At 41.4% G+C, this 25,000-nt stretch overlaps 1 protein-coding gene across 5 annotated transcripts in view; it reads right to left on the bottom strand.

Annotated features, from left to right (window-relative positions):
* Nucleotides 1–25,000, bottom strand: part of COL16A1 (collagen type XVI alpha 1 chain) — a 3,146,845-nt gene that overhangs the window by 498,182 nt on the left and 2,623,663 nt on the right. For all 5 annotated transcript variants that reach the window (XM_044082765.1, XM_044082783.1, XM_044082773.1 and 2 more), the window contains one exon: nt 23,410–23,463. In XM_044082765.1, coding sequence (XP_043938700.1) covers nt 23,410–23,463 — 54 coding nt within the window. The remainder of the gene's footprint in view (nt 1–23,409; nt 23,464–25,000) is intronic.

Below are 25,000 nucleotides of genomic sequence, written 5' to 3'. Positions count from 1 at the left end.
TGTGCCTGTGTGTGTGTGTGTGTGTGTCTGTGTATTTGTATGTAGGTGTGTGTGTGTGTGTGTGTGTGTGTGTGTGTGTGTGTGTGTGTGTGTGTGTGTCCATGTGCGCATGTGTATGCATGCATATGTTTGGGTGTTTTGGTGTGTGTCTGTATGTGTGCGCAGTCCACACTGTATACACTCCCAAAACTGCTGACCCACCTAGTAAGGAAAATAATGTGAAGACACTTTCAGCTCTGTGGTGCAGACGTATGAAGCCTGACTATGGCCCAAGTATCCTATGATAAACTAATGATTCAGCAGTTGGAGTAGTTCATGGGGGGGGGTTGAAGGGCTGATGTCCACTCATCCATTATGGAGAAGCAGTCCAGTCTGCTGCAATACCAGAAGATTCAATAGAGAGAGGTGCATAGTATGTAGTATATGACAGAGGTGTGCAGGATGCAATATAGTGTATGGGCTGAAGTATATGGAATGCAGTGTGTGATCGAGGTGCATGACATGCCATACATGTTGCGGGTAGATTGCATGCAGCATATGACATAAGTGCAAAGCATGTGGTGCATGACGTGAGAAAGGCATGCAGTCTATAACTGGGCTACAAGGCATGCAGCGTATGGCAAATGTGCAGCGCATGTAATGTTTGAAAGAGACCTCAATGGCACACACAGTATAGTCTTAGGACTCTAAGACATGTCTATTAAGTAGCATTCATGGGGTGTGATGGAATAAACACACCCACGGGGGAAGGCATAGCAGGCCTTGTATTTGCAAGTATGCAAGTCAGCAACTGTCAGTGGAGGGTAGGAACAGGCAGCAGAATAAAAATCTTCATAGCTGCTTGGATGATGTTTGTGCTGCAGCTGGCTTCACCTGACTGAAAGTCAAAAGAATGAAGAAATGTAGTGCTGAGCTGATCGATCATTAGAAAACACCGGAACACTGAGGTGACGGGATACTTTTTATTAGACCAAAATAGGCTTCACAGCTGCTCAAGCTTTTGGACTAGCAGGAGCCTTTCACCTACAGTTAATAAGTTATTTATGCCGGATATAGTGCTTTAATACCCACTTGTACCATGAAAAGGAGAAGAAAAGTACATAATATATTTGAGGGAACAGATGAGTACAGTTGCATCACTTACTAGTTGGTTTACAGGAACAGGGTAGAGAAAAAACAAAAAAGGAACTGCAATCACTTCAGACATTGATGGGAAGCTTGATACCTGAAGTACATTATGACCTGAGTATCTGCTGAAACGTTTTGTTTGAGAAAGGCGTAGTTAATCAGAAATAAGTGGCATGGTCAGTAAACATGCTGTTTTAATTCAGGCAGCTCTACTGAAATAGGGTGAAACAGGATGATCTAAGGACATTTATACTGAAACGCTTCTGTACTGAAAAGTAGCTCTCACAGTGACTTGTGCTATTAGAGAATTGTGCAGTTTCTGGTGTTATTGATTTCCCTGAGTACTATGACCATGACATTTGAGAAAGTTTGCAAAAATAAGGGGATATGGAGATGAAAAAGATACCGGTGTGTGTGAGTATGTGAGTGTGTATGTGTGTGTGTCTGTGTGTCTGTCTGTTTCAATTAATGTAGACATTTGGCTAGTTATAGTTTTATTACTGTTGACTTGTATTCTGATTTTTTTATCATTTTAAGTAGATTAAGTGTCAGGAAAGTTCTGTTTCTGACATGAATCCAAGTGTACCCTAACCAAAAACCAAGGTAAATTGATTAGTTAGGCAGCAAACTCATTAAGATAGTGGGTCAAGGACACAGGGTTAGGGACACCTATATAAGCTATTTTGGAAGAAAATACAAATAGTCATTTTCTGAAACATTTTTTTCTGGGGAACAAAGGCCTCCTCCCTCCATGTAAGGGCTTTCCTCTGCACAACCTTACTTAATGGTATAAATTCTAAGGCCACTGCTATATGGGGGGGGGGTCCCATGCATTTATATCATTTAGGAAAATGTAAAATTCAGCTGTGTGTATGTGTGTGTGTGTGTGTGTGTGTGTGTGTGTGTGTGTGTGTGTGTGTGTGTGTGTGCACGCAGGCGCGCGTGTGTATGTGTGCATCACTGGAAACAAAACCTTCAAATTTCTGTCATACTCTGATTACACACTCACTTCTAGACAAAAGCAGTGGTCACCAGAGATAGAGAGCCCTTTACAATATGCATGGAATTAATGACAGCAAGACAGACAGCTTTGCATATTGTTTTTATCTAAACAGGATTCAAAGTTCATTGCATGTGTGTGTGTGTGTGTGTGTGTGTGTGTGTGTGTGTATGTGTGTGTGTGTGTGTGTGAGTGCGTGCATCAGGTACAACAAATGGTGTCCCCAGATGGACTTCATATAATTAATTGCACACAAAAAGCATATCACCAGTGGCTTACCAAATACTGTGCTTAACATTTCCAAAAAAGGAAGATAGGGCAGGTTGTACTGTTGCTGCAGAAGTTATGGTATTGACAGCTAGTGCAGAGGATAAAACTATGAGCTGTTAATTAGCTACTTCCTGCTGAACAGGGTTTGATTCCTCCAGCCTTCATCTGCAGACTGTGTAAGTGTGTTGGTACAACTGAGAGTTTGGACTAGTCTAATAAATGGTTTTCTGGACTGCAGTCCTAGTAACTACATATGAAGCAGTGTTTGGAAATGTAGAATACAAGCAAGGGAAAGGTCCCATAATGCCAGTGGAGTTAATTTGCAAGGCAGCAGCATTGATGTCGAGGGCAAAAGTGCTTAGTGAGCTCATCAGGTACTGAGTCTGTAGCTTTTTAGTAGGCGGTTCCACTGTTAGTAGGTGGTACCACTGTTAGTAGGCGGTTCCACTGTTAGTAGGCGGTACCACTGTTAGTAGGCGGTTCCACTGTTAGTAGGCGGTTCCACTGTTAGTAGGTGGTACCACTGTTAGTAGGCGGTACCACTGTTAGTAGGCGGTACCCCTGTTAGTAGGCGGTTCCACTGTTAGTAGGTGGTACCACTGTTAGTAGGTGGTACCACTGTTAGTAGGCGGTTCCACTGTTAGTAGGTGGTACCACTGTTAGTAGGTGGTACCACTGTTAGTAGGCGGTTCCACTGTTAGTAGGTGGTACCACTGTTAGTAGGCGGTTCCACTGTTAGTAGGTGGTACCACTGTTAGTAGGCAGTACCATTGAAACAACAACACAGAGAACTTAGGATGGAGAAGAAGATCTACAGGGGAGGGCAGGTGGGTCAATTATCATGATACAATCATTTAACGGGTTAGAAAAAGAGTTATCTTCGGGCAAGCACAGGTTTACTTGTTGAAAAGGTAGCCAAACATTTAATACAGTGAGTTTTTCTTGTCCCTTTTCATTTGTGGATGTGCAGCATTTCCATTAGGGCAGGGTCCAAGACTGCCGTGCAGGCCAGGCACAAGTTGCCTCTGAGAAGTCTGTATAATACAGTGACTGGGGTTTCAGTTTTTCCATGTATGTCATGTTTTAGAGGCCCTCGATTCTCTTGGTTAGAAACCTCTGTGGTCTCTCCAGTTGCCGCAGGTGTCTGGTAAGGTAAATACAGAAAGAAGCATTGTACTCAGTTAGTGGTCTGATGCGGGTCCAGTACATCAGAGCTATATCCTCCCTGGTCTTGGATGCGATGCTCTTATTTATGGGATGTGCAATGTAGAATGCTTTTTTTACCACTAAAGATACATGGTGATTGAAGTTTAGATTGCTATGAACCTGTGTCCCCAAGTCTTGCACCACTGAGTTTGAGCCTAGATGGATGCTATCTATATCATAATTAGCAGAGGCTACTTCTTTGCCACACGGAATAATGAGGCAGTTTTTTATGTTACATTTTAGTCCATGACTTTGGCACCAATCATTTGTCTGTCTCAGCCCCTTCTGTAATATGTGGACATCACTGGGGACTCTATAATTACACCCAGTTTACAGTCATCTGCAAACCTGGTAAACCACAGGTCATCTACCTTAACCTGGACTTCGGAGAAATAGATTCCAAACAGTATAGTGCCCAGGACAGATCTTTATGGTACTCCATTGGTAATTGGTCTACTGGTGGAGGTGGACTCCCCAACTTTGACAGTGCACACTCTGTCAGTGAGACAGTTGGCTACGCATCTAGTAATGTATAGGTTAATACCCGGCTGGGAGAGTTTCTCTATGATACCTGAATGGGGGATTGTATCAAAGGGCTTGGCTAAATCAAGATAAGTGGTATGTACTGTTTTGCCCTCATCCATGGCTTTGGAGACATTCTCAAAGAAGTCCACCATGTTTAATATGCGAGACCTACCATTGACAAAAATCTGGGCTAGGTCAAGAGTTTGAAGGTCACCTATGCCCTTGTGGACAAGGTCCATGATGATTCTTTCCATGGCCTTGCAGATAAGTCTGGTTAGGCTAATGGGTGAATAGTTCCCAGGGTCAGTTGATGGGCCCCCTTTGTGCAAGGGGATTACTGTTGTTGTTCTCCATTTTGCCCAGACAAAGCCAGTTCTCACGCTATGGTTAGAGACTGCCACGTGGTTCCACTAGGTCTTGTTTTAGATTGTTTGGTAAGCAGCCTAGCAAAGAGACTGCCATGTGGTTCCACTAGGTCTTGTTTTAGATTGTTTGGTAAGCAGCTTAGCAAAGAGACTGCCACGTGGTTCCACTAGGTCTTGTTTTAGATTGTTTGGTAAGCAGCCTAGCAAAGAGACTGCCACGTGGTTCCACTAGGTCTTGTTTTAGATTGTTTGGTAAGCAGCCTAGCAAAGAGACTGCCACGTGGTTCCACTAGGTCTTGTTTCAGATTGTTTGGTAAGCAGCCTAGCAAAGAGACTGCCACGTGGTTCCACTAGGTCTTGTTTTAGATTGTTTGGTAAGCAGCCTAGCAAAGAGACTGCCACGTGGTTCCACTAGGTCTTGTTTAAGATTGTTTGGTAAGCAGCCTAGCTTGTTATCTGATTCCGCAGATGTTGTGTTTTGGCCTTGGAGAGTGCTTGTATGTGCTTTGGGGTATGCTGGATGGGGATGGGGGGTGAAGTTATTACCAAATCTGTCAGCTAGTAGGTTGGCAATTTCCTCAAGTTCAGTGTGAGTGGTACCATACGTTTGGCACACAGCTGGGCATTCCCTTTTAGAGTTCAGATGTAGCTAAAGAATGCCTTACAATTGTCTTTAGCTATGAATGCTAATTTAGCCCTGTAGCTAGCCTTAAAGGATTTAATAAGATATCGGATTTGCTTGTTCAAGTTGTGGGGGGTATTCTTCTTCTGTTGAGTAAGTCCCCCCCCCCGTTCTTAGATATCAGTTTCTTTCTGTCGTTGTATAGATTGTTACTTACAGTCCAGCGGGGGGTGGGGGGGGGGCTTGTTTTTTATGGAGGACCTGATTTTGTTCCTGGTTGGTACAGCCGAGTCAGTGCATTTGTTTAAGTGGCTATATAGGGCATTTGTACATTCCTTTGCATAGCAGTCATTGCTGGCTATGTTGGCAGGGGCTTTGAAACTTTTTATACCATTGCTTAGTAGGCAGTAGTTTGCTTTGGAGAAATTTTTCAGGTTTTACTCCTGTGGGGGTGTCAGGTTTGATCTTTACTTCAAACAATACAGATTTATGGCCTGACCTTACCAAGGAAGGCAACACACACAAGGAGTACTGCAGTGACCCCCCCAAATTGGTGAGCACTGAGTCCAGGACATTTGAGCCCCTTGTGGAGGTGTGGTCCAACTGTTCCAGGGCATTTGAATTAACAAAGTCTAGAAACCTTGTAGCAATCATATTTGTGCTCATGTAAGTCACCCAATTGATGGAAGGACAGCTGAAATCTCCCATGACGAAGGTGTTTGGCTGTATACTGAGTGACTCTAGCAAGTCCAGGTAGGCGGTGTGCTTCTACTGGTTCATGGTTGGGGACCTGCAGCTAGCGATGATGTGTAACAGTATTTTTCCTATAGTTAATTGGATCAGGAGTAGCTAAAGAGAACCGTACTGTTTTACCAGTCTCAAGGTATATTTGGATTTAATGAAGATGAATACACCTCCACCACTGGTTCTTTCACACTCGTTCTGGGGTCTGAATGCGTGAAATGCATTGTAGCCTTGCTTGGCTGGGGTGCTGTCTGTGGCCTTCAACCATGTCTCAGTAACTGCACTCCAATGTGCGGAGTACTTCCAGGGTGTTCAGTTTACTGCTTAAGCTCCTAGCATTAATTAATTAATTAATTAATTAATTAATTAATTAATTAATTAAATTTTTTTTTACATTTGTTGACCAGGATAGTCTGACTGAATACATGTCCATTTTCAGCGGACGCCCGGGGAAAAAAGCTCCAAGGTAAGCAGTTAAGTTTAAGATACACTATTTACAGAGGTTATATACATAAGCAAGTTATAGAGGTTCCAGGGTTAAAGAAAATCCCAAGAGTAGGTCATCATTAAGTAACACAGGTCAGCTAAAAATACTTTATTAACTCATACAGTAAGTTTCACATGCAATATTTACAGTTTACCTAAACATGTTTACAGATAAACGTAAGTATAGGTCAGGATTAAGCATCACAGGTAGGCTAAATTACTGTTTTTTACTCATTGTGAAGGAGAGTTAGTCAGATTTGCGACATTGACATAGCCAGTTTAGTGTCAGATATTGTTTGAGTCTAGTCTTAAATTGACTCAGGGTGGTGAGCAAAGTAATTTCAGGTGGGAGAGAGTTCCAGGATCTGCCTACAGAGTTGGCAAAGAACGAGTCACCGGCGGAGTTATTAGTTTTGATAGTCTGGACTAGTAGTTTATTACAGGATTGAAGAGGTCGGGGACTGTGATCGGGGGGATAATATTTTTAAGAGCAGGAGTATTGTCTGGATTGTAAAGGATCTTATGGGCAATAATCAGAAGGTTATACTGGATCAAGCTGGGTAATTCTAGCCACCCAAGCTGGTTTAGGTTGATACAATGACAAGTCCTATAAGGCAGGCCAGTAGCAAATCTGGCAATGTGATTGTAGCAGATAGAGAGTTTGTTAAGGACAGACTTGTTTAGATTGGAGAGTAACAGGGATGCATACAGAAGAGTTGAAAGTAGGTGACAGCGAGCTATGGAAAATCTAGCAGGATGGGTTAAGATGGCTTTTATCCTGTAAAGTGACCCTAGTTTTTTATTGATGGTCTTGATGGACTGATTAACACGCTGGTCGAATTTAAGATTATTATCGATGATAACACCTAACAGTTTTGTAGAGGATCTGGGGAGATTATTGTGCCATTATTAGATTTAATGGTAAAATTGAATGCAGTAAACCTGTGTGTTGGTGAGAAAAGCAACATTTTAGTTTTTTTGGGATTTAGGATCAGACAATGACCAGAAAGCTAGCTTTCAATTGTGTTGAAGGTGGTTTGTGTAGTTGACCACAGCTATGTTGGAGATGTGGCCGAGCATATCAGGGTGGAGTTGTCAGCACATTGGATACAGCTGACTTTAGGGATAGCAGTAAACAGGTCGTTAATGAAGATGGAGAACAGAAGGGGCCCTAGTATAGATCCCTGGGGTACACCTATGGTGTTAGGCAGGAGTTTAGAGAGTTTGTTTTGCCAAAGGACAGCCTGCTGGCTATCATTCAGATAAAATTGGAACCATTGAATGGCTTTAGTATCTAGGCAGAATGTTTTCAGGGTAGGGATTAGTAATTGGTGATCGACCATATCAAATGCCTTGGAGAGATCCAAGAAAAGGGCAGAGGATATGTTATTATTATTGCAATTAAGGTTTATGGTGTTAGAGAAGGCTAGGAGGGCTGAAGTAGTGCAGTGGTGAGGTCAGAAGCCATGCTGGGAGTCTCCTATGAGGTTATTCTGGATTAGGTGGTGCATCAGTTGTCTAATGATACATTTTTCCATAATTTTTGCAAGTGGGGATAATATAGCTATTGGCCTATAATTGGATAACTCAGTAGATCTACCTCCTTTGTGAAGTGGGATTACATAGGATATTTTCCAGATGGAGGGGATTTTGGCTTCTGCTATTGTTCGATTGATTAGTATTGAGATGGGGTAAGCAATGGCATTGGCTGCTTTTTGTAGATACTTGGCAGGGAGTAGATCAGCAGAGAGTGTATTTGGTTTTAATTTTTTAACCAAGGTATGGATGAGTGAGGTGGCAACTGGTTGGAATCAAAATGTGAGTTGGTTTCTGGGGGTGGTACCTTCATGGCTGGGGAGCTGGAAGGTAGTTGACTCACTAGGGCTTGAATAGTCTCAATAAAGAATCAGTTAAAACTGTCGGAGACTTCTTCAGAAGGTTTATCAATGGTGGCTGCAGGGATTGGGGTGGAAGTTTGTCCCGGATGTAATAGTTTATTTAAACCTGCCCAGAACTTCTGAGGGTTATTTTGATTTATTTCCTCTAGATTATAGTAATAGTTTTTTTGTCTTGTAAAATGTTTCTTTTAGTGTCATTCCTTAATTGCCTATATTTAATGTGATCTTGGGGATCTTTAGTAGTACGCCATAATGCCCATGCCTTGTTTCTAAGGGTGATATTTAGTTTAGACACTTTGGAAAGCATGGCGCAGTTTTTGCCTTCGTTCTTATTGAGCAGGCAGTGCAGGAGAATCAAGGATGTCAAGGAATTTGTTGTTAAAGTCGTGAAGGCTTCATCTAAGGGGGTGTTTTAGAAGTGACCATTTACATGAGTTTATCTCTTGTTGGAATTTGGTGGGGTTAAAGTATTTTTTGTTTCTCACCATTCTGAGTAAGGGTTGTTGGGGGTTGATGGCCTTGTGCTTAATAATATAGGTGAGAAGGTGATCGCTTAGTTGTACAATTGGGGATGACTATTTATAAGTACCCAGTCAAGTATGATTTCTTTTTGGTTTGGTTTACCGACCCTGGTAGGGGTTGTGATGATTTGTGAGAATGCATGCAGGTAAACAGGGGTGGTTGGGGAGTCTGAGGAACAGGTATTCCAGTCTGTGTTAAAGTCTCTGAGTAGTAGGGTTTCTCTGTGGTAGTGACATGTTAGCCAGTGAAGGGTAGCCATTTTATTGCCTGGGGGAATGCACATACATATGATATAGATACATTTATTTTTATTAAGTTGCAATTTGGTGGCAAGAATCTCTGAGTTGTTAATTTGAGGTGGTTGTATAGCTTCAATGGTGACATTCAATGCAGATTTATATAGAACAGCTACCCCACCCACCTTCCTGGAAGCACAATCCAGCCTGTGTATGTTATACCCAGGTGGTAGCACTTCATTGTCTGTAGTGCTACGTTTTAACCAGGTTTCAGAGAAACAGAGAATCTCAGGGGAGTGGACAGCTAGGAGCGCATGTAGTTCGTGTACCTTGTTGTTAATACTTCTATTGTTGAGATGACAGGCCAGGAGAGAGTTAGCTGGCCTATTAATTGTAGGTTTATAACTTGGATTGCAATTATTGTGGGTAGGTTTAACTGAAGTGGATGTGCCAGGGTTGGGGTGGATAACACCACCAAGTGTGAGGTTAGGTTTAAACCTAGTGATGAATTTCAGGAATTTATTTATAAGTTTATGATAGTGTTTAGATCTAGAACTAATGTGTCTGGGATTGATATGTTTATAGAGTGAGCATGATGTAGGGCTGGACACAGTACTGTAAGACTGGTGAAAGGTGGAAGAGCTTACAGCTGAGGTGATAGTATGGCCTTTTGGGTACTGATATCCAGTGAGGAAATGGCTTTCGTACAAGGTAACTAGATATGAGGTTAGGAAAATGGATAATAAAGAGGAATATAACATTATTTGTGATGGAGTGTGTAAGTTAAGGATCTGTATTACTTGGATGGTACGACACCAGAAGATAGAATGGTAAATTTAGAGGTAATAGAGCGGGGGTGGAGAAAATATGTCAGCAATGTTAAAAGATGAATACTGTAGTTTGAATGTTACCTTCTGCACCTTGACTTACATTTTTGTTAGACTACATTTTTCATAATGTTTTGAGTTGTGGTATATTTTAATTGGCTACCAGGAAAAATATATGTTAAGCCAGGGGGAGGTTGGCATAATGGTTAAGGTGTTTACCTTACAGACACAAGGTGCAGGGTTTGATTCTCACTTGGGTTAATTGGCTAGGCTTAAATGGCCTACAAGGGCAGTTAGCCTAGTACTAAACTATGAACCTATGAACCTAAATTCTTATGGGGGACACACTATAGGTGCTTTAGACCCATGTCAGCAATATACAATTAAAAGGAGTACAGTTTTAGATTATTAACCTTGGCAGTTTAACTTCAGTTAAATGTTTTCAGGCACAGTTTCTGCAGGGTACCATCCTTCAGGTAGGAGAGCCCTTTTAGGTTAGGTATTTGAGGGGGGCTGCCTTGGCTGTTTGTAGTGGTCTGACTTCAGTTAAATGTTTTCAGGCACAGTTTCTGCAGAGTGGCATCCTTCAGGTAGGAGAGCCCTTTTAGGTTAGGCATTTGAGGGGGGCTGCCTTGGCAGTTTGTAGTGGTCTGACTTCAGTTAAATGTTTTCAGGCACAGTTTCTGCAGAGTGGCATCCTTCAGGTAGGAGAGCCCTTTTAGGTTAGGTATTTGAGGGGGGTTGCCTTGGCAGTTTGTAGTGGTCTGACTTCAGTTAAATATTTTCAGTCATAGTTTCTGTAGGGTAACGTCCTTCAGGTAGGAGAGCTTTTTTAGATTATGTATTTGAGGGGGGTTGCCTTGGCAGTTTGTTCATAGGTTCATAGGTTGGTACTAGGCTATCAGCCCTAGGGCCTATACAAGCCTAGCCATAACAATTCCCTGGCTATTTCTTCCCACAGTATTTACTTCCCTGGACCCCTGTCTAGCAGGATGACTGATGTGATCCCCAGGGTGTATTTCCTATCTCACATCCAACAATCAAGGTTCCTTTTGAACAGGGCCAAAGAGGTGCTCTGCTTGACATGTATGGGCAGTCTATTCCAGAGTCTGGGGAGTCCCTGGGTCAGGAACCTATTCCTCCAGTGGTCTGACTTCAGTTAAATGTTTTCAGGCACAGTTTCTGCAGGGTAGCATCCTTCAGGAAGGAGAGCCCTTTTAGTTTAGGTATTTGAGGGGGGCTGCCTTGGCAGTTTGTAGTGGTCTGACTTCAGTTAAATGCTTTCAGGCACAGTTTCTGTAGGGTAGCGTCCTTCAGGTAGGAGAGCCCTTTTAGGTTAGGTATTTGAGGGGGGGCTGCCATGTGGGAGAAAAAGGCTGCCGACTGGGTCTGGAAGCACTGGGCGTTAGGCAGCATGACCTTAAATTTGTCTTTACTGGATTCTTTACATAGGAAGTTTAGTTTGGACATTGTCTAAATTAGGCACTATGGGGAAGAGAAGTGTTTTTGCCAGTATCTGAAAGCCTTGAGTCGACAGCTGAAGGCCATCTTTGGCAAAGCAGCATGGACTGTCTACCATGTCTTCTCAGGCAGACAGATACTGGATCCCACTGGAGTGACACCAGAAGCTAAGCCAATTATTGAAATCAGTCATTTTTTGTCTGTATTGTGGCATCATCCTAGGTGAAGTTAAAATGCTGCTTAGGGCTAGGGACATACCATATAATCTGAGAGTTTGGTCATGTCACTCTTCATATAGTCCAGAAAGGTACATCTCAAGTCATTCACACCAACATGGACTATGGGAGTCATAAAGGTACTTGTTGCTGACCTACTTGAATGTGTGATTTGATGGATCCTGCCACACGACAGGCAGCTGACTGTGACCTTCTCCTTGTCCAACCTGGTGATGGGGGACATCTGTGTATCTCACTATTGAGTCGCCTATGACCAGAACATTAGGTTTTGAGGTGCTTTGCATTAGGGGCTGAATTGTTAAGACACTGATATGTGGGTTGTTATGTGTTGTGGTGGATTCTGTTTGTGTACCATTATGTGTAGGTTGTTTGCACTTGGGAGCTCTCTGGTCTTTTGGTAGGCTCTTAGACAGCACCACCGCATATGTGGGTTTATGTGTCTTGACCTTATCTTGAGTGAGAGGGGACCTGTGTGTGCTGACAACCTGTTGTATGTCTTGTTTATTGTTATGTAAGAGGACTAATTCTAACTTCATGGTATAGTTACATAGGTTCATAGGTTCATAGGTAGGTACTAGGCTATCGGCCCTGGGGTTTATACAAGCACAGCCAAAAAGGTACCCTAGCTTTTGCCACCCAAGAAGATTATTTTCCTGTGCCACTGTTGAGCAGAGCCACAGAAGTGATCCCTAGGGTGAATTTCCTATTTCCCATCCAATCATCAAGATTTTTCTTGAAGAGTGCTAATGAGGAGCTTTGTTTGATATAGATAGGTAGTTTATTCCAGAGTATGGGAAGTCTCTGGGACAGGAATGTATCCCTCTGGCATGTTCTTTTTATTGTGGTGACAAGGTTTAGGTCCCTAGAGCATGTAGCTTGGAGGAATTGGGATTTCATTGAGTGGAGCTTGTCCAAGAGCTCTGGGTTTTACATAGCTTTGTATGTTAGGCAGAAATCACCTCTGAGTAGGCAATATGCGACGGAGTAAAGCTGGAGTTTTTTGAGATGGTCTGCGTAGGGCATCTGTTTGAGGCCGGTAATCCTCTTTGTGAGCCATTTCTGCGGCCTTTCCAGTTGTTGTAGATGTCTTGTGAGGTACATACCAAAAGGGGCGTTGTACTCTATAATGGGTCTAATGAGTGATGAGTAGAGAGGAACAATGACCTCTTTTTTTCTGGGTGAGAAACCTTTTGTGATGAAGTGTGCCATGTAGAAGGATTTCCTGATTACTGTGGCGATGTGATTATCAAAGGAGAGACTATTGTCCACCTGTGTCCCAAGGTCTCTTATCACACTTTCAGTGTTAAGTATACTACCGCCTATGTTGTAGTTCATGAGTACAGAGTTTTTACCAAAGGGGATGACAATGCACTTTTTGGCATTGAGCTTGAGGCCATGGCTTTGACAACAGGCATCTGTCTCAGTGAGGCCCTTTTGTAGGATGTCCACATCGTTAGGTGATTTGATTATGGCTCCTAGTTTGCAGTCAGTTGCGAACTTTGTTAGCCAAAGACCTTCTGTGTTAGCCTGTACTTCAGAGAAGTGGATACCAAACAGGAGAGGACCCAGGACTGAACCCTGTGGTACTCCACTTGTCACTGGTCTGAAGTCAGATTTGGAGTCTGCTACCTTCACAGTGTGGGTTCTGTCAGTGAGCCAGTTGGCAACCCATCTTGTGACATAGGGATTTATACCTAGTTTAGTGAGTTTATCTATATTTCCAGAGTGGGGGATGGTGTTGAAAGCCTTGGAAAGATCTAGATAGGCTGTGTGAACCACCTTAACCTTGTCTACGGCTTTGGTGACTGCTTCAAAGAAGTCTATCAGGTTTAAGAGACATGATCTGCCTTTTACAAACCCAAACTGGGTGTGGTCCAGAGTTTGGGGATTACCAATGTCTTTGTTTATAAGTTCCATGATGATATGTTCCATGGCCTTGCAGACCATGCTCATCAGGCTAATGGGGCGGTAGTTCCCGGGGTCCGTGGTGGCTACCCCCTTGTGGAGTGGGATAACTGTCGCTGTGCACCATTCAGCAGGCACAGAGCCTGAGGTTGAAAATGGTACTTAGGTGGGGTGCCAGTTCGTTCTGTAGTTCATGTAGAATGCAGCCTGGGATGTTGTCTGGTCCCATGGATGCTGTGTTCTTGGCTTTGGAGAGTGTGGTTTTTACCTGTGCAGCCGTGATTACAGGAACTTTGCATTCTTTCGGTATAGAGGTGGGCTCTTTAGGGGGTGAGAGGGGGTAAAGTTAGCACTGAACCTATCTGCCAGGATGTTGGCAATATCAGTTGAGTCTGTATATTTAGTGCCATTGTGCTGTAACTCAGAGCAGTGTTGCCATTGAGAGTCTTGACATAGCGATATAATGCTTTGTGGTTGTCTTTAGAATCAGTGGCAATTTTGTTTATGTAACTAGCTTTGGAGGATTTTATCAGGGATCGCAGCTTCTTACTGAGGCTGACCAGGGAGCTCCTCCACTCATGGGATTTTACTCTCTTTTGCAACAGTTTCTTCCTTCTGTTGTACAGTTTATTTATGACAGGAGACCACCAGATTGGCTTCCTTTTTTTGGAGCATAGCATCTTGGTTCTGTTTGGGATAGCACGATCCATGCACTCATGTAATTGCTTATAAAGTGCAATTGTGTAGGATTCAGTAGTTGTAACTGTATTGTCCATCTGCATGGGTGTCATGAAGTTCACCACTTCTGTCTTAAGAAGCATGAAGTTGGCTTTGGAGAAAATTTTACCATGGTTTGCTTAATGGGGGGTGGGGGAAGAATGTGGATATCTAGGGCAATTAGCTTATGGTCGGATCAGACCAATGAGGCGTTGACTTCAGGTGTGGAACACCGGTCACTCATGTTGGTAATGACTAGATCTAGGATACTGTTGCCCCTGGTGTGGGTGTGGATAAGTTGATCCTGGGCATTGGAGTTTATGGATTCCAGAAAGTGTTGAGCGAAGGATTTGGTACATGAGTAGTTTTCCCAGTTAATGGTGGGGTAGTTGAAATCGCCCATTATTAGGGTGTTTGGTTGAACCCTAATATTTTCCAGTACATCAAGAAAAGAGGAGTGGGAATCCAGGGGCATGGGGGGTGAGCTGTAGCAAGCTACAATTTGGATTGCAGTTTTGCCCAGAGTTAGTTGCACTTGGATAACCTCGGCTGCATTATGCTGAGCAACTAGCCTGGAGGTGTGGATATCCTTAATGAATATGGACACACCTCCGCCTTTGGTGTTCTGGTCCAGGTTACATGGCCGAAAAGTGCAGTATGAGTTATAGCCTGGTAGTGCAGGGGTGCTCTCTGGAGCCATGAACCAGGTCTCAGTCACTGCACAGATATCGATGTTCTCCATTTTAAGGAGTGCCTAGAGTGAATGCATTTTGAGATTTAGACTTCTAGCATTGAGTAGCATCACCCTCAGTTTTTGCTTGCCTGTTCCTGTTACAGTGGTGAATTATTTGAACCTTGCCTAAAAAGGCACTATAGGGGCAGCAAGAACATTAGCCAGTATCCGGAATCCCAGGGGTGACAGGTGCAGGCCATCTCTGGCAAAGCATCATGGTCTGTCGACCATGTCATCCCAGGCAGACAGATACTGGATCCCTTTAGAATGGCACCAGAACCTTATCCGATTGTTGAAGTCAATCATTTTGTCCTTGTACTGCAGCATCATTGTGGATGATGGCAGAATACTACTCAGGGCTAGGGTCATATCTGCCTGGGCTACAAGATCGGAGAGCTCTTCCATGTCTTTTTTCATGCAGTCCAGGGAGATACGTCTCAGGTCGTTCACACCAACATGGACAGTGACAGAGTTATATTTGTACTTGTTGTGGAGTGACCTGAGTGCGTGGGTTATGTGGCGGATCCTGTCACCCGACAGGCAGCTGACAGTAACCTTCTCCTTGTTTAGCCTGGTGAGTGGGACATCAGTGTGCCTGACTATAGAGTCACCTATGACTAGTGTGTTGGGTACGTTGATTTGCCTTATTGGCTGTGGTTGAGTGGCACACTGAGTCTGCAGGCTGTGTGTCATTTGGGTTGTGTTGGGGGTGGAGGTTGCTTGCATTTCTGGTTATCACCCAGAGAAAACACCAGCTCTGAAAAACATCATTCACCCCTATATTAACCTGCAATCTTTACGCTCCTCCAATAAGATCTTAGCTCAAACTACCAAAGCCAATAATTCTGCTGGGGATTCTCTATTCTCAAACTTTGTAGGTAAAATGTGGAACTCCCTACCGACCATGCTCACCTCAGAACCTTCACTCCTACAATTCAAAAAAAGCTTAAACCCCATCTCAATACTCTCTGGCAATGTCCCTGTTCCAAACCTGATTAACCACTATCATTTACCCTTCTCTTATGTCACTATCCTTAACGCTTTTTAACAAGGCCGCCTTTGTAACTGACCTATGTTTTTTTTTATATGCTGCTGTTATTTTTTTCCCAAGATGTGATGTATCTTTATATTGTATTTAGAACTCAACTATCTTCCTTTTTTGCATTAACAATGTTCATATGTCTGTTATGTACTTGAAGCTTTTCTCCCCCGGCCTCCGCTGAAAATGGACATGTATCCAGTCGGACTCTCCCGGTTAACAAATGTAAAATAAAATAAATAAAATAAATAAATAAATTTCTGCTTTGGAGATCTCTGTTGCTTGAGCAGATTATTATTGAGAGCCTCCGCGAATGTTTCTGTGTTTCTATGTGTGGATTTTGGTAGTGTAGATTTAGTGAGACTATGTGATGAGTGTGGTGTGGTGCAAGTGTTTACCTTCTCCTCTTAACTGTCAAGTTCAGTCTTGATTGGAGAGAGCTTTACCTCCAGTTTGGCTAGATAAGTGCATCTCTCACAGGTTATAGTGTTGGGTGGTAGGAGGAGAGGGTTGTCTGTGTACATGAGGAAATTTCTACATTGCCCTAAGATGCCCAGATTCATCAGATAGACAGGAGAGAACACTGGGAGCTGACCCTTGGACATGCCTGAATAAAAACTATTTTCCTCTAGATAAGTGAGGAAAGTGAGTATACAAGAGCTGTTTTTCTCTAAGCAAGTGAGGAAAGTAAGTACCAAAACTGTTTTCCTCTACGTAATGAGGAAGGTTGAGTGCTGTAGTAATTAGTAGGTTATTTAGTGCTTACAAGTTCTGAACAAGTGCCGATCACGAATAAGTAAATTCAAGTGCTAAAACTAAGAATCTGTATCTGGACTAAACTAGTTACAGGAAAGCGGGGAAACAAGTGCAAATGCGGGCTTTTAAATCAGAAAGTTGAGAGAGATGGAAAAACTGCCCAAATGGCCAATAACTACAGTTTCTGGGCCAGAACCACTCCTTATGTGGTAGATAGGTTGCCTAGTGCTTACCACTCTCACTGATAAGCTAGAAGGCTTCCATCCAACACAGAAAGCTTGGGGGGCTCAGAAGTTACATACAGTCCTGGATACAGCAAATCTGAATCTGGACTACACTAGTTAGAGGAAAGGTTTATATATATATATATATATATATATATATATATATATATATATATATACAGAAAAGTAGCTAAACAGCAGTAAAAACAATTCAAATGAAGTGCAAGCTAGCACACTTGAGTATGTAGCAATGTTAGACCAAACAGTTTAAAAATGCAATTAAATTAAAAATGACTAAAAACAAGTGCAGAAGGAGTTTATTAGGTAGAATGAGGTAAAGAGATGGAACTGGGGGGAGTGTCCCAGATCAAATCTACAGTGGGGATGGGCAACTGCAAAAGCCTCCAAATTTAAACAACACAGGAATAAAAACTATACAGTGAAGTAAAAATAACAGTGCACAACTCTGAAGCCAGCCAGCAATGATATAAAATTAGTCAAATAACAATTACCAGTACACAATTCTGAAGTGCCAGAAAAATATACTCAGCTGTGTATATCTCCAGATAGTTTGAAGAGCACTCTGTCAGGACACAGGAAGGCTCCAGACATACTGTACTTGTCTGCTTTAGGAGCAAATGGTTGTTAGTATACATGAGGCAATTGCTACATTGCCTCAGGATGCCCATGTCAATCAGGTTGGCTGGAGAAATGGTGGGAAACTCCCCATCCATTATGGCAGGTATATATTATAGTAACTAGTGGGGATCGGCTAGATGGAGCAGGGTTTACTTGTGAGACTTAAAGGTGACAATTCATTCGAAGGCTAAGGGTGGAAGACTGTATCAGCACCTCAGAATATGCAGCTGAGTTGCTGACTGGGTAGCAATGCACAACTTCAGGTGCAGTTTAGGCCACCAAAATTTCTTTTAGATCTAAGCAGTGGTATGTTTTGTATTGGATATTATCAGCAAATTTTACTATTTTATTGTAGCATTTTTTTAATTAATTTATAGGTAACAGAGAGATAAGATATTCTATTAATTTTAAGATTAGTAAAAAAAATGATTATTAGAACCTGTCTACATGTTTGGACTGCTAACCAGTTGTCCATATTAAGGTCAAATTTACACATTTACAGTCAATATTGCTTAGTTTGGTTTCTTTTAAAAACTGATTCCAATAAATTAAATTGCTATTTTTAAAACTACTAATTTCATTATAATTTTAAGATCCAATGCACTCAAGTGTAAAGGTAATAGCGGAAAATAGAAAACAGCCAGGCTTTTATCTCCGTATTTTTATATACAACATTTTTAAATAGTCTCAAAATATATCAAACAAAATACTGTCACAGGGACTAATAGACCATTGGTAAAAATGTCTACAATGTAAAAAATAACTAAAACAATGGAATAAAACAACATGAACTAAGGGCCACCACCTCGATCAGTTCTTAATCTGATGCTCCACCTCACTTCCCTGGTTTCAGTAAAATTCTTCACATTGCCCTCCTGTAAATCAGGTCTTACTATATCCACTACTAGAAACTGGAAAATATGTTCTAAACTTGACTTGTATTTATTATGCTTTGATAGGGCATTATTAACAGAGCCACAACGGATACTCTATAGATGTTCTCTAGGCCTGATGAATTGTAATATTTATGTTAGATTTTAAACAAATAGTTTAATGTAGTTTCTTCTGATTAGCTGAGTAATTAGGATTCATCCACAAAATTACAGTTTTAAAACACAGAATCAGCTGCATAGAGCTCTGGCTCAGAATAATGAATACCACCATTTTTTTGGTCTTTGATATGGTGGCCAGTGTTATCCTGGGTTTTTTAGGGTACTACAAAAACCTCAAACATATATTACTAAACTGCTCAATATGCTATTTAGAGGGAGGTAGAGAAATGATTTGAATGACATACATTATTTTAGGTAAAATAACAATTTTAATCAGTGTCAGTCTAGCATTCATAGAAAAAATAATGTATTCAATTTGTCAGTTAACCTCTTAATATCTTCCAGAATCTTATTATAATTAGGGTCTATATTAAATCAGCGAATGTATATCTGTACTGTTGTCTGCATGTATGATTTGGCAAAATTTTATGCCAGATGCCCTTCCTGACAGAACCCTCCCCATTTATCCGGGCTTGGGACCGGCACAAAGAAATGCACTGGCTTGTGCATCCCCAGTGGTCCAGATGACATACCTGTGGAAGCATGGAGGTGTTTAGGTGAAATGGCAGTGGAGTTTTTAACTAGATTGTTTAATGAAATCTTGGAAAGTGAGAGGATGCCTGAGGAATGGAGAAAACGTGTTTTGGTACCGATTATTTAAGAATAAGGGTGATGTTCAGAGCTGTAGTAACTACAGAGGGATTAAATTGATCAGTCACAGCATGAAGTTATGTGAAAGAGTAGTGGAAGCTAGGTTAAGAAGGGAGGTGATGATTAGTGATCAGCAGTATGGTTTCATGCCAGGAAAGAGCACTACAGATGTGATGTTTGCTCTGAGGGTGTTGATGGAGAAGTACAGAGAAGTTCAAAAGGAGTTCCACTGTGTCTTTGTGGATTTAGAGAAAGCATATGACAGGGTGCCTAGAGAGGAGTTGTGGCATTGTATGAGGAAGTCAGGAGTGTCAGACAAGTATGTAAGAGTGGTATAGGATATGTAGAAGGGTAGTGTGACACCGGTGAGGTCTGCGGTGGGAGTGATGAATGAGTTTAAGGTGGAGGTGGGATTACATCAAGGATCAGCTCTGAGCCCTTTCTTATTGGCAATGGTGATGGACAGGTTGACAAACGAGATCAGACAGGAGTCCCTGTGAACTATGATGTTTGCAGATGACATTGTGATCTGTAGTGAGAGTAGGGAATAGGTGGAGGAGACCCTGGAGAGGTGGAGATATGCTCTAGAGAGAAGACGAATGAAGGTTAGCATGACTAAGACAGAATATATGTGTGTGAATGAGAGGGAGGATAGAGGAATGGTGAGGATGCAGGGAGTAGAGGTGGCAAAGGTGGATGAGTTTAAATATTTGGGATCAACAGTTCAGAGTAATGGTGAGTGTGGAAGAGAAGTAAAGAAGAGAGTACAGGCAGGATGGAGTGGGTGGAGAAGAGTGTCAGGAGTGATTTCTGACAGACGAGTGCCAGTAAGAGTGAAAGGGAAGGTCTACAAGAGGGTAGTGAGACCAGCTATGTTATATGGGTTGGAGACAGTGGCATTGACAAAAAAGCAGGAGTCAGAGCTTGACATGGCAGAAATGAAGATGTTAAGATTTGCACTGGGTGTGACGAGGATGGACAGGATTAGGAATAAGTATATTAGAGGGTCAGCCCAGGTTGGAAGGTTTGGAAACAAAGCCAGAGAGGCAAGATTACTTTGGTTTGGACATGTGTTGAGGAGGGATGCAGAGTATATTGGGAAAAAGATGCTAAGGATGAAGCTGCCAGGTAACAGGAAAAGAGGAAGGCCTAAGATAAGGTTTATGGATGTGATCAGAGAGGACATGCAGGTGGTTTGTGTGACAGAGCAAGATGCAGAGGATAGGAAGAAATAGAAACAGTTGATCTGCTGTGGCGGCCCCTAACGGGAGCAACCGAAAGATGAAGATTAAATCAGTGAATGCTTAAAAAAGCAAATGCTGACATTGACCCCATATAAGGGAAAGCTTACAATCCTGAACACTTGGAACAGCGATTTTTTTCCCAGGGAAAAAAATCACTGTTCCACAAAAATAAATAAATAAATAAATAAATACAAATAAAAACTTCAAAACATTACATAAAGTGGGGGGCTTTGTCCCCCACACCCCCCCTACTTAAATATACCAACTCCCAGAATGCACTACAGTGAGGAAAAAAAGCAAAGTAAAGGAGGCGGCCAAGCGATTTCGTTCCCTGGGAAACAAATCGCTTATATGTCGTTTCGCTATTTTGCTGTTTCGTGCTTTCAATTTTGATCAAGATGCATTCGAAGGATTGCATCTTCGATTATATAATAGGAACCCTATAATTAACATCTATAAATTCATTCAAAATATTTGACAGAGTAACCCCTAAATATTTAATCTGATTATTACCCCAGTTGAAGTCACCATAAGAGTTATTCAAATTATTAAAATCTTTATTTATGTAATAAAGTATTTGTTTTGTCTTGTTTGAATTTTAGTCCCAAAACATTGTGAAAATAATTTAAACCACTTTTAATAGTCCACAAAGAAGATTAAACAGCAATGGTATCATCGATAAATGTTGTAGTTTAGACAAGGACTGTTCTCCGATTTCAAAACCTATTTTATCTTTACTGAATTAAATATAATTACAGAATAGCTCTTTTGCTAATGCAAACCAGGAAAGGAAAAGAGGACACCCTTGTTTCATTCCTTGTGTAATTTTAAAGGGCTGTAAGTTGTAAGATCCTAGTTTGACCAATTAAAAAAAAAACATAAAACAAGTGATTAATACAAGAAATGAATTCAGCAAGGAATTTCTAAATTTATAAAACTTTAATAAGATATGGCAGATAACTGAGTCAAAGAAGTATTGTAGGTCTACAGTAATTATAGTTAATTATTTTTATCGGCAGAAATACAACAAACAAGAGTGACTATTCTTTTAACATTATCTTGCATCGGTCTGTGTAAAATAAAACTTGTTTGGTCATCTTCAGTCATATCTGTGAGGAAGGTCTTTAGCCTGTTTACTAGCTCTGACTTAAGCATTTTATAATCTATGTTTAGCAATGAAAGAGACTTAAAGGAGAAAAATGCAGGGTTCCTGTCTTATTTCAGTTTGGCTGCTCACTATAAATCCCAAACTATAGGTGACTGAGTCATCAGGGAGGAGGGAACAAAATGCTAGTGTAAAAATTTGCTTCACCGTCTTTCCCAGAGTTAACTAATGTCAGTGGTATGTCAATTTTTCTTTGGGTTTTGCTTATTCATATATACCACCCTATTACAGCATACAACTCTTAACCAGTTGACTTTTATTCTTACACTATTCAACAAGTTAATGTATGTGGCAGATTGTTTCTTTGTAGTGCAAATGATAATTTTATGAAAAGACATCTTTCTTTATCACATGAGTACAACAGACAGTTTACTAATCTTGGACTGAACTTTAGCAAATATTGGTAACTGGATATTTAGTGCATTTCATAAAGCTGGCCAACAAAAATCTGTTATTAATAACCGAGTCTCACTGTTAAAGTGCTTAATCTCTGTTGGTTTCTCTTCACTTTTCAATGACAGCTTGAAGCTGGTTTACATGTTCACTAAACACTGCACCTGAAACCAGGTATGTCTATGAGCAGTGTACCTACCAGTCAAATAAATGAACTTGTGATGGCAGTAAATGGATGCTGATAGCTTAAGTGAACCTTGATATTTATAGAAGTATTAAGTCCTGTCCCATGACATAAATGTAAAGCTATAGGCTTTCTTCTGTCACTTCAGTGTCCCAGTATGAATTAACTTAGGTTGCTATTATTGAGAGACGCTGCAGATGTTTTGTTTCCATCATTTTCTTTATTGTGTTAACAACACTGTAATGTTATGTGAAAATGTAATAAAGTTCTGAGTGATATGATTACAGGCAACTCCTAGCGCTCACACCACTGCCAAGCCACAAGAGAACTAAACTGTCTGGAATTTCCACATCACCTTAACCTCCTTCACCTGTCCACAGCACAAAAAATGTCTACAACCCAAACAACTGCCCTGCTATTAAGACCATTTTTATACCCTACAGCCCCACCAGAACCCTTTGCTCTAAACATAAACACCTCATAACTGTCCACGTACCAAAGAAAAGAGCTGTGCACTGCCTTTACTCTACGCTGTCGCTAAACTCTGGAACTCACTTCCAATCAGCATAAACACCATTCATTGACTGGCTCAACAAATTTTAACTCACCCCAAAGAATGATCTACTAAATACTCATATCTACCTCTGCATCCATCCAGTTAGATAAACCAGCTTACTCCCTTTCAGCTTTGCCTCTAACTTACCTCAATTCTGACTTCCCAAAACCAATAGAAAACTCTTTTGATCTTTCAGTTATTTTCAACAACTCTGTTCCTAATGTTGAGCTCTCTAACCTAAACTATTATTCTAACCCTCAACCCTTTAAACCTACCCCTCTATTGATTTGCATTTCTTACCTTTCAACCTATTCAATATTTACAAAAAAAAAATTCTTGTAAAGATTCTCTCTGATGTAATCCCACAATTTATAATTTTTCTCAGTATGTTATATTGTACTGTATTGTACTGTAAATTCTTGTAAAATACCTGTTGCTATTCTGTGCATACCTAAAGTCTTGTGGAGCTTTTCTCCCTGGAGCCCCCCTGAAAATGGGTTCCTGACCCAGTCGGACATTCCCAGTCAACAAATGTCAATAAATAAAATAAATAAATATTGTCTCATAAACAAGGTTCCATTGTTACTTACATCTCTAAGGTAGTGACTTATTAATAGATGCTTACCGGTTCCCCCTTCTCTCCTGATGGACCTGAAGAACCTCGTTCACCTTTGGTTCCCTAAATGAGAAAAAGGTATAGAAAAAAGTCTTGCAAAACAGTCTATTACAAATATTACCTACTTATTATGAAAACTTCTTTTCCTTACAGGTTAACAAAATCTCATGTTTTTGCAAATTATAGCATTTTATTTTAACAGGCTGTTCTTGCATTATGTATACAGGCTTCAGAAATGAACTCATACAAAATAGATAAAAGTACTTTTAACATTGCTCTTACAGCATAAAAATATTATAAAACATGCATCAAAAATGTAAATTCTTAAATGAATGATAGCAGTGTTTATGAATGAGCTGTGTCACAAGGAATCCATGTCTTAGGGCAATAAAAAAGATAAATGAGCAATAAAGCAACCAATGAAAACATGAGAAACAAATTCTGAAACTCAAATAAGGAAGAAACAAATAAGGAGACATCTAGAGTGAGGGGTTTGAACTAGACAGATGTCTGACACCCCCTTTGTGTGTCAGGGGACATCTGGAGTGAGGGTTCAAACTAGACAGATGTCTGACACCCCCCTTTGGGTGACAGGGGACATCTGGAGTGAGGGGTTCAAACTAGACAGATGTCTGACACCCCCCTTTGGGTGACAGGGGACATCTGGAGTGAGGGGTTCAAACTAGACGGATGTCTGACACCCCCCTTTGGGTGACAGGGGACATCTGGAGTGAGGGGCTCGAACTAGACAGATGTATGACACCCCCCTTTGGGTGACAGGGGACATCTGGAGTGAGGGGTTCGAACTAAACAGATGTCTGACACCCCCCTTTGGGTGACAGGGGACATCTGAAGTGAGGGGTTCGAATTAGACAAATGTCTGACACCCCCCTTTGGGTGACAGGGGATGTCTTGAGTGAGGGATTTGAACTAGAGAGATGTCTGACACCCCCCTTTGGGTGACAGGGGATGTCTGGAGTGAGGGATTCGAACTAGAGAGATGTCTGACACTCCCCTTTGGGTGACAGTGGTGGTTCGTCCAGATGAAGTCACATGGTCACTGGTAGGGTACAGGTGTTCCTAGGAACTCTTCAACATTTTGGGTACTGACTCCTTGAGGTATCCATTGTCAGAATGAAGTGCTGGAACAGACCTACAGTTCCTTATGGCTTGAGATGTGGTGATGGGCTGACTAGAGGATGCAGAGAATGGAGTACGAAGGAAAATATTAGATTAAATGCTTTCCCAGAGGAAGAACGTAAGAAGGATCTGTCAGTCTTTTTTGCTGATTTCATTCAAACTGACCCTATTGTTCTACCCTCAATGATCCATAAGGGTTCTCTGCTAGGCCCTCTTTTAATCTCATTGTTTTTGAATGATCTAGAATGATCTCCCAGAACTTAACTGCATTTGTTATGCAGATGATGATGTCATTACACGGGGACAAGGAAATACCTTGCAAAACAAGTTCATTCAACTAAACAACTAACAGGCTAGTAACTAGTTATTAACACCTCAGAAGGACAGGTGACTCAACTAAACAACTAACAGGCTAGTAACTAGTTATAAACACCTCAGAAGGACAGGTGATTCAACTAAA

Source organism: Protopterus annectens, chromosome 1.part1 (genome assembly GCF_019279795.1).
Source record: "Protopterus annectens isolate FY-2018-M chromosome 1.part1, PAN1.0, whole genome shotgun sequence".
NCBI lineage: Eukaryota > Metazoa > Chordata > Ceratodontiformes > Protopteridae > Protopterus > Protopterus annectens.
This window is presented reverse-complemented; position numbering and strand designations above follow the sequence as displayed.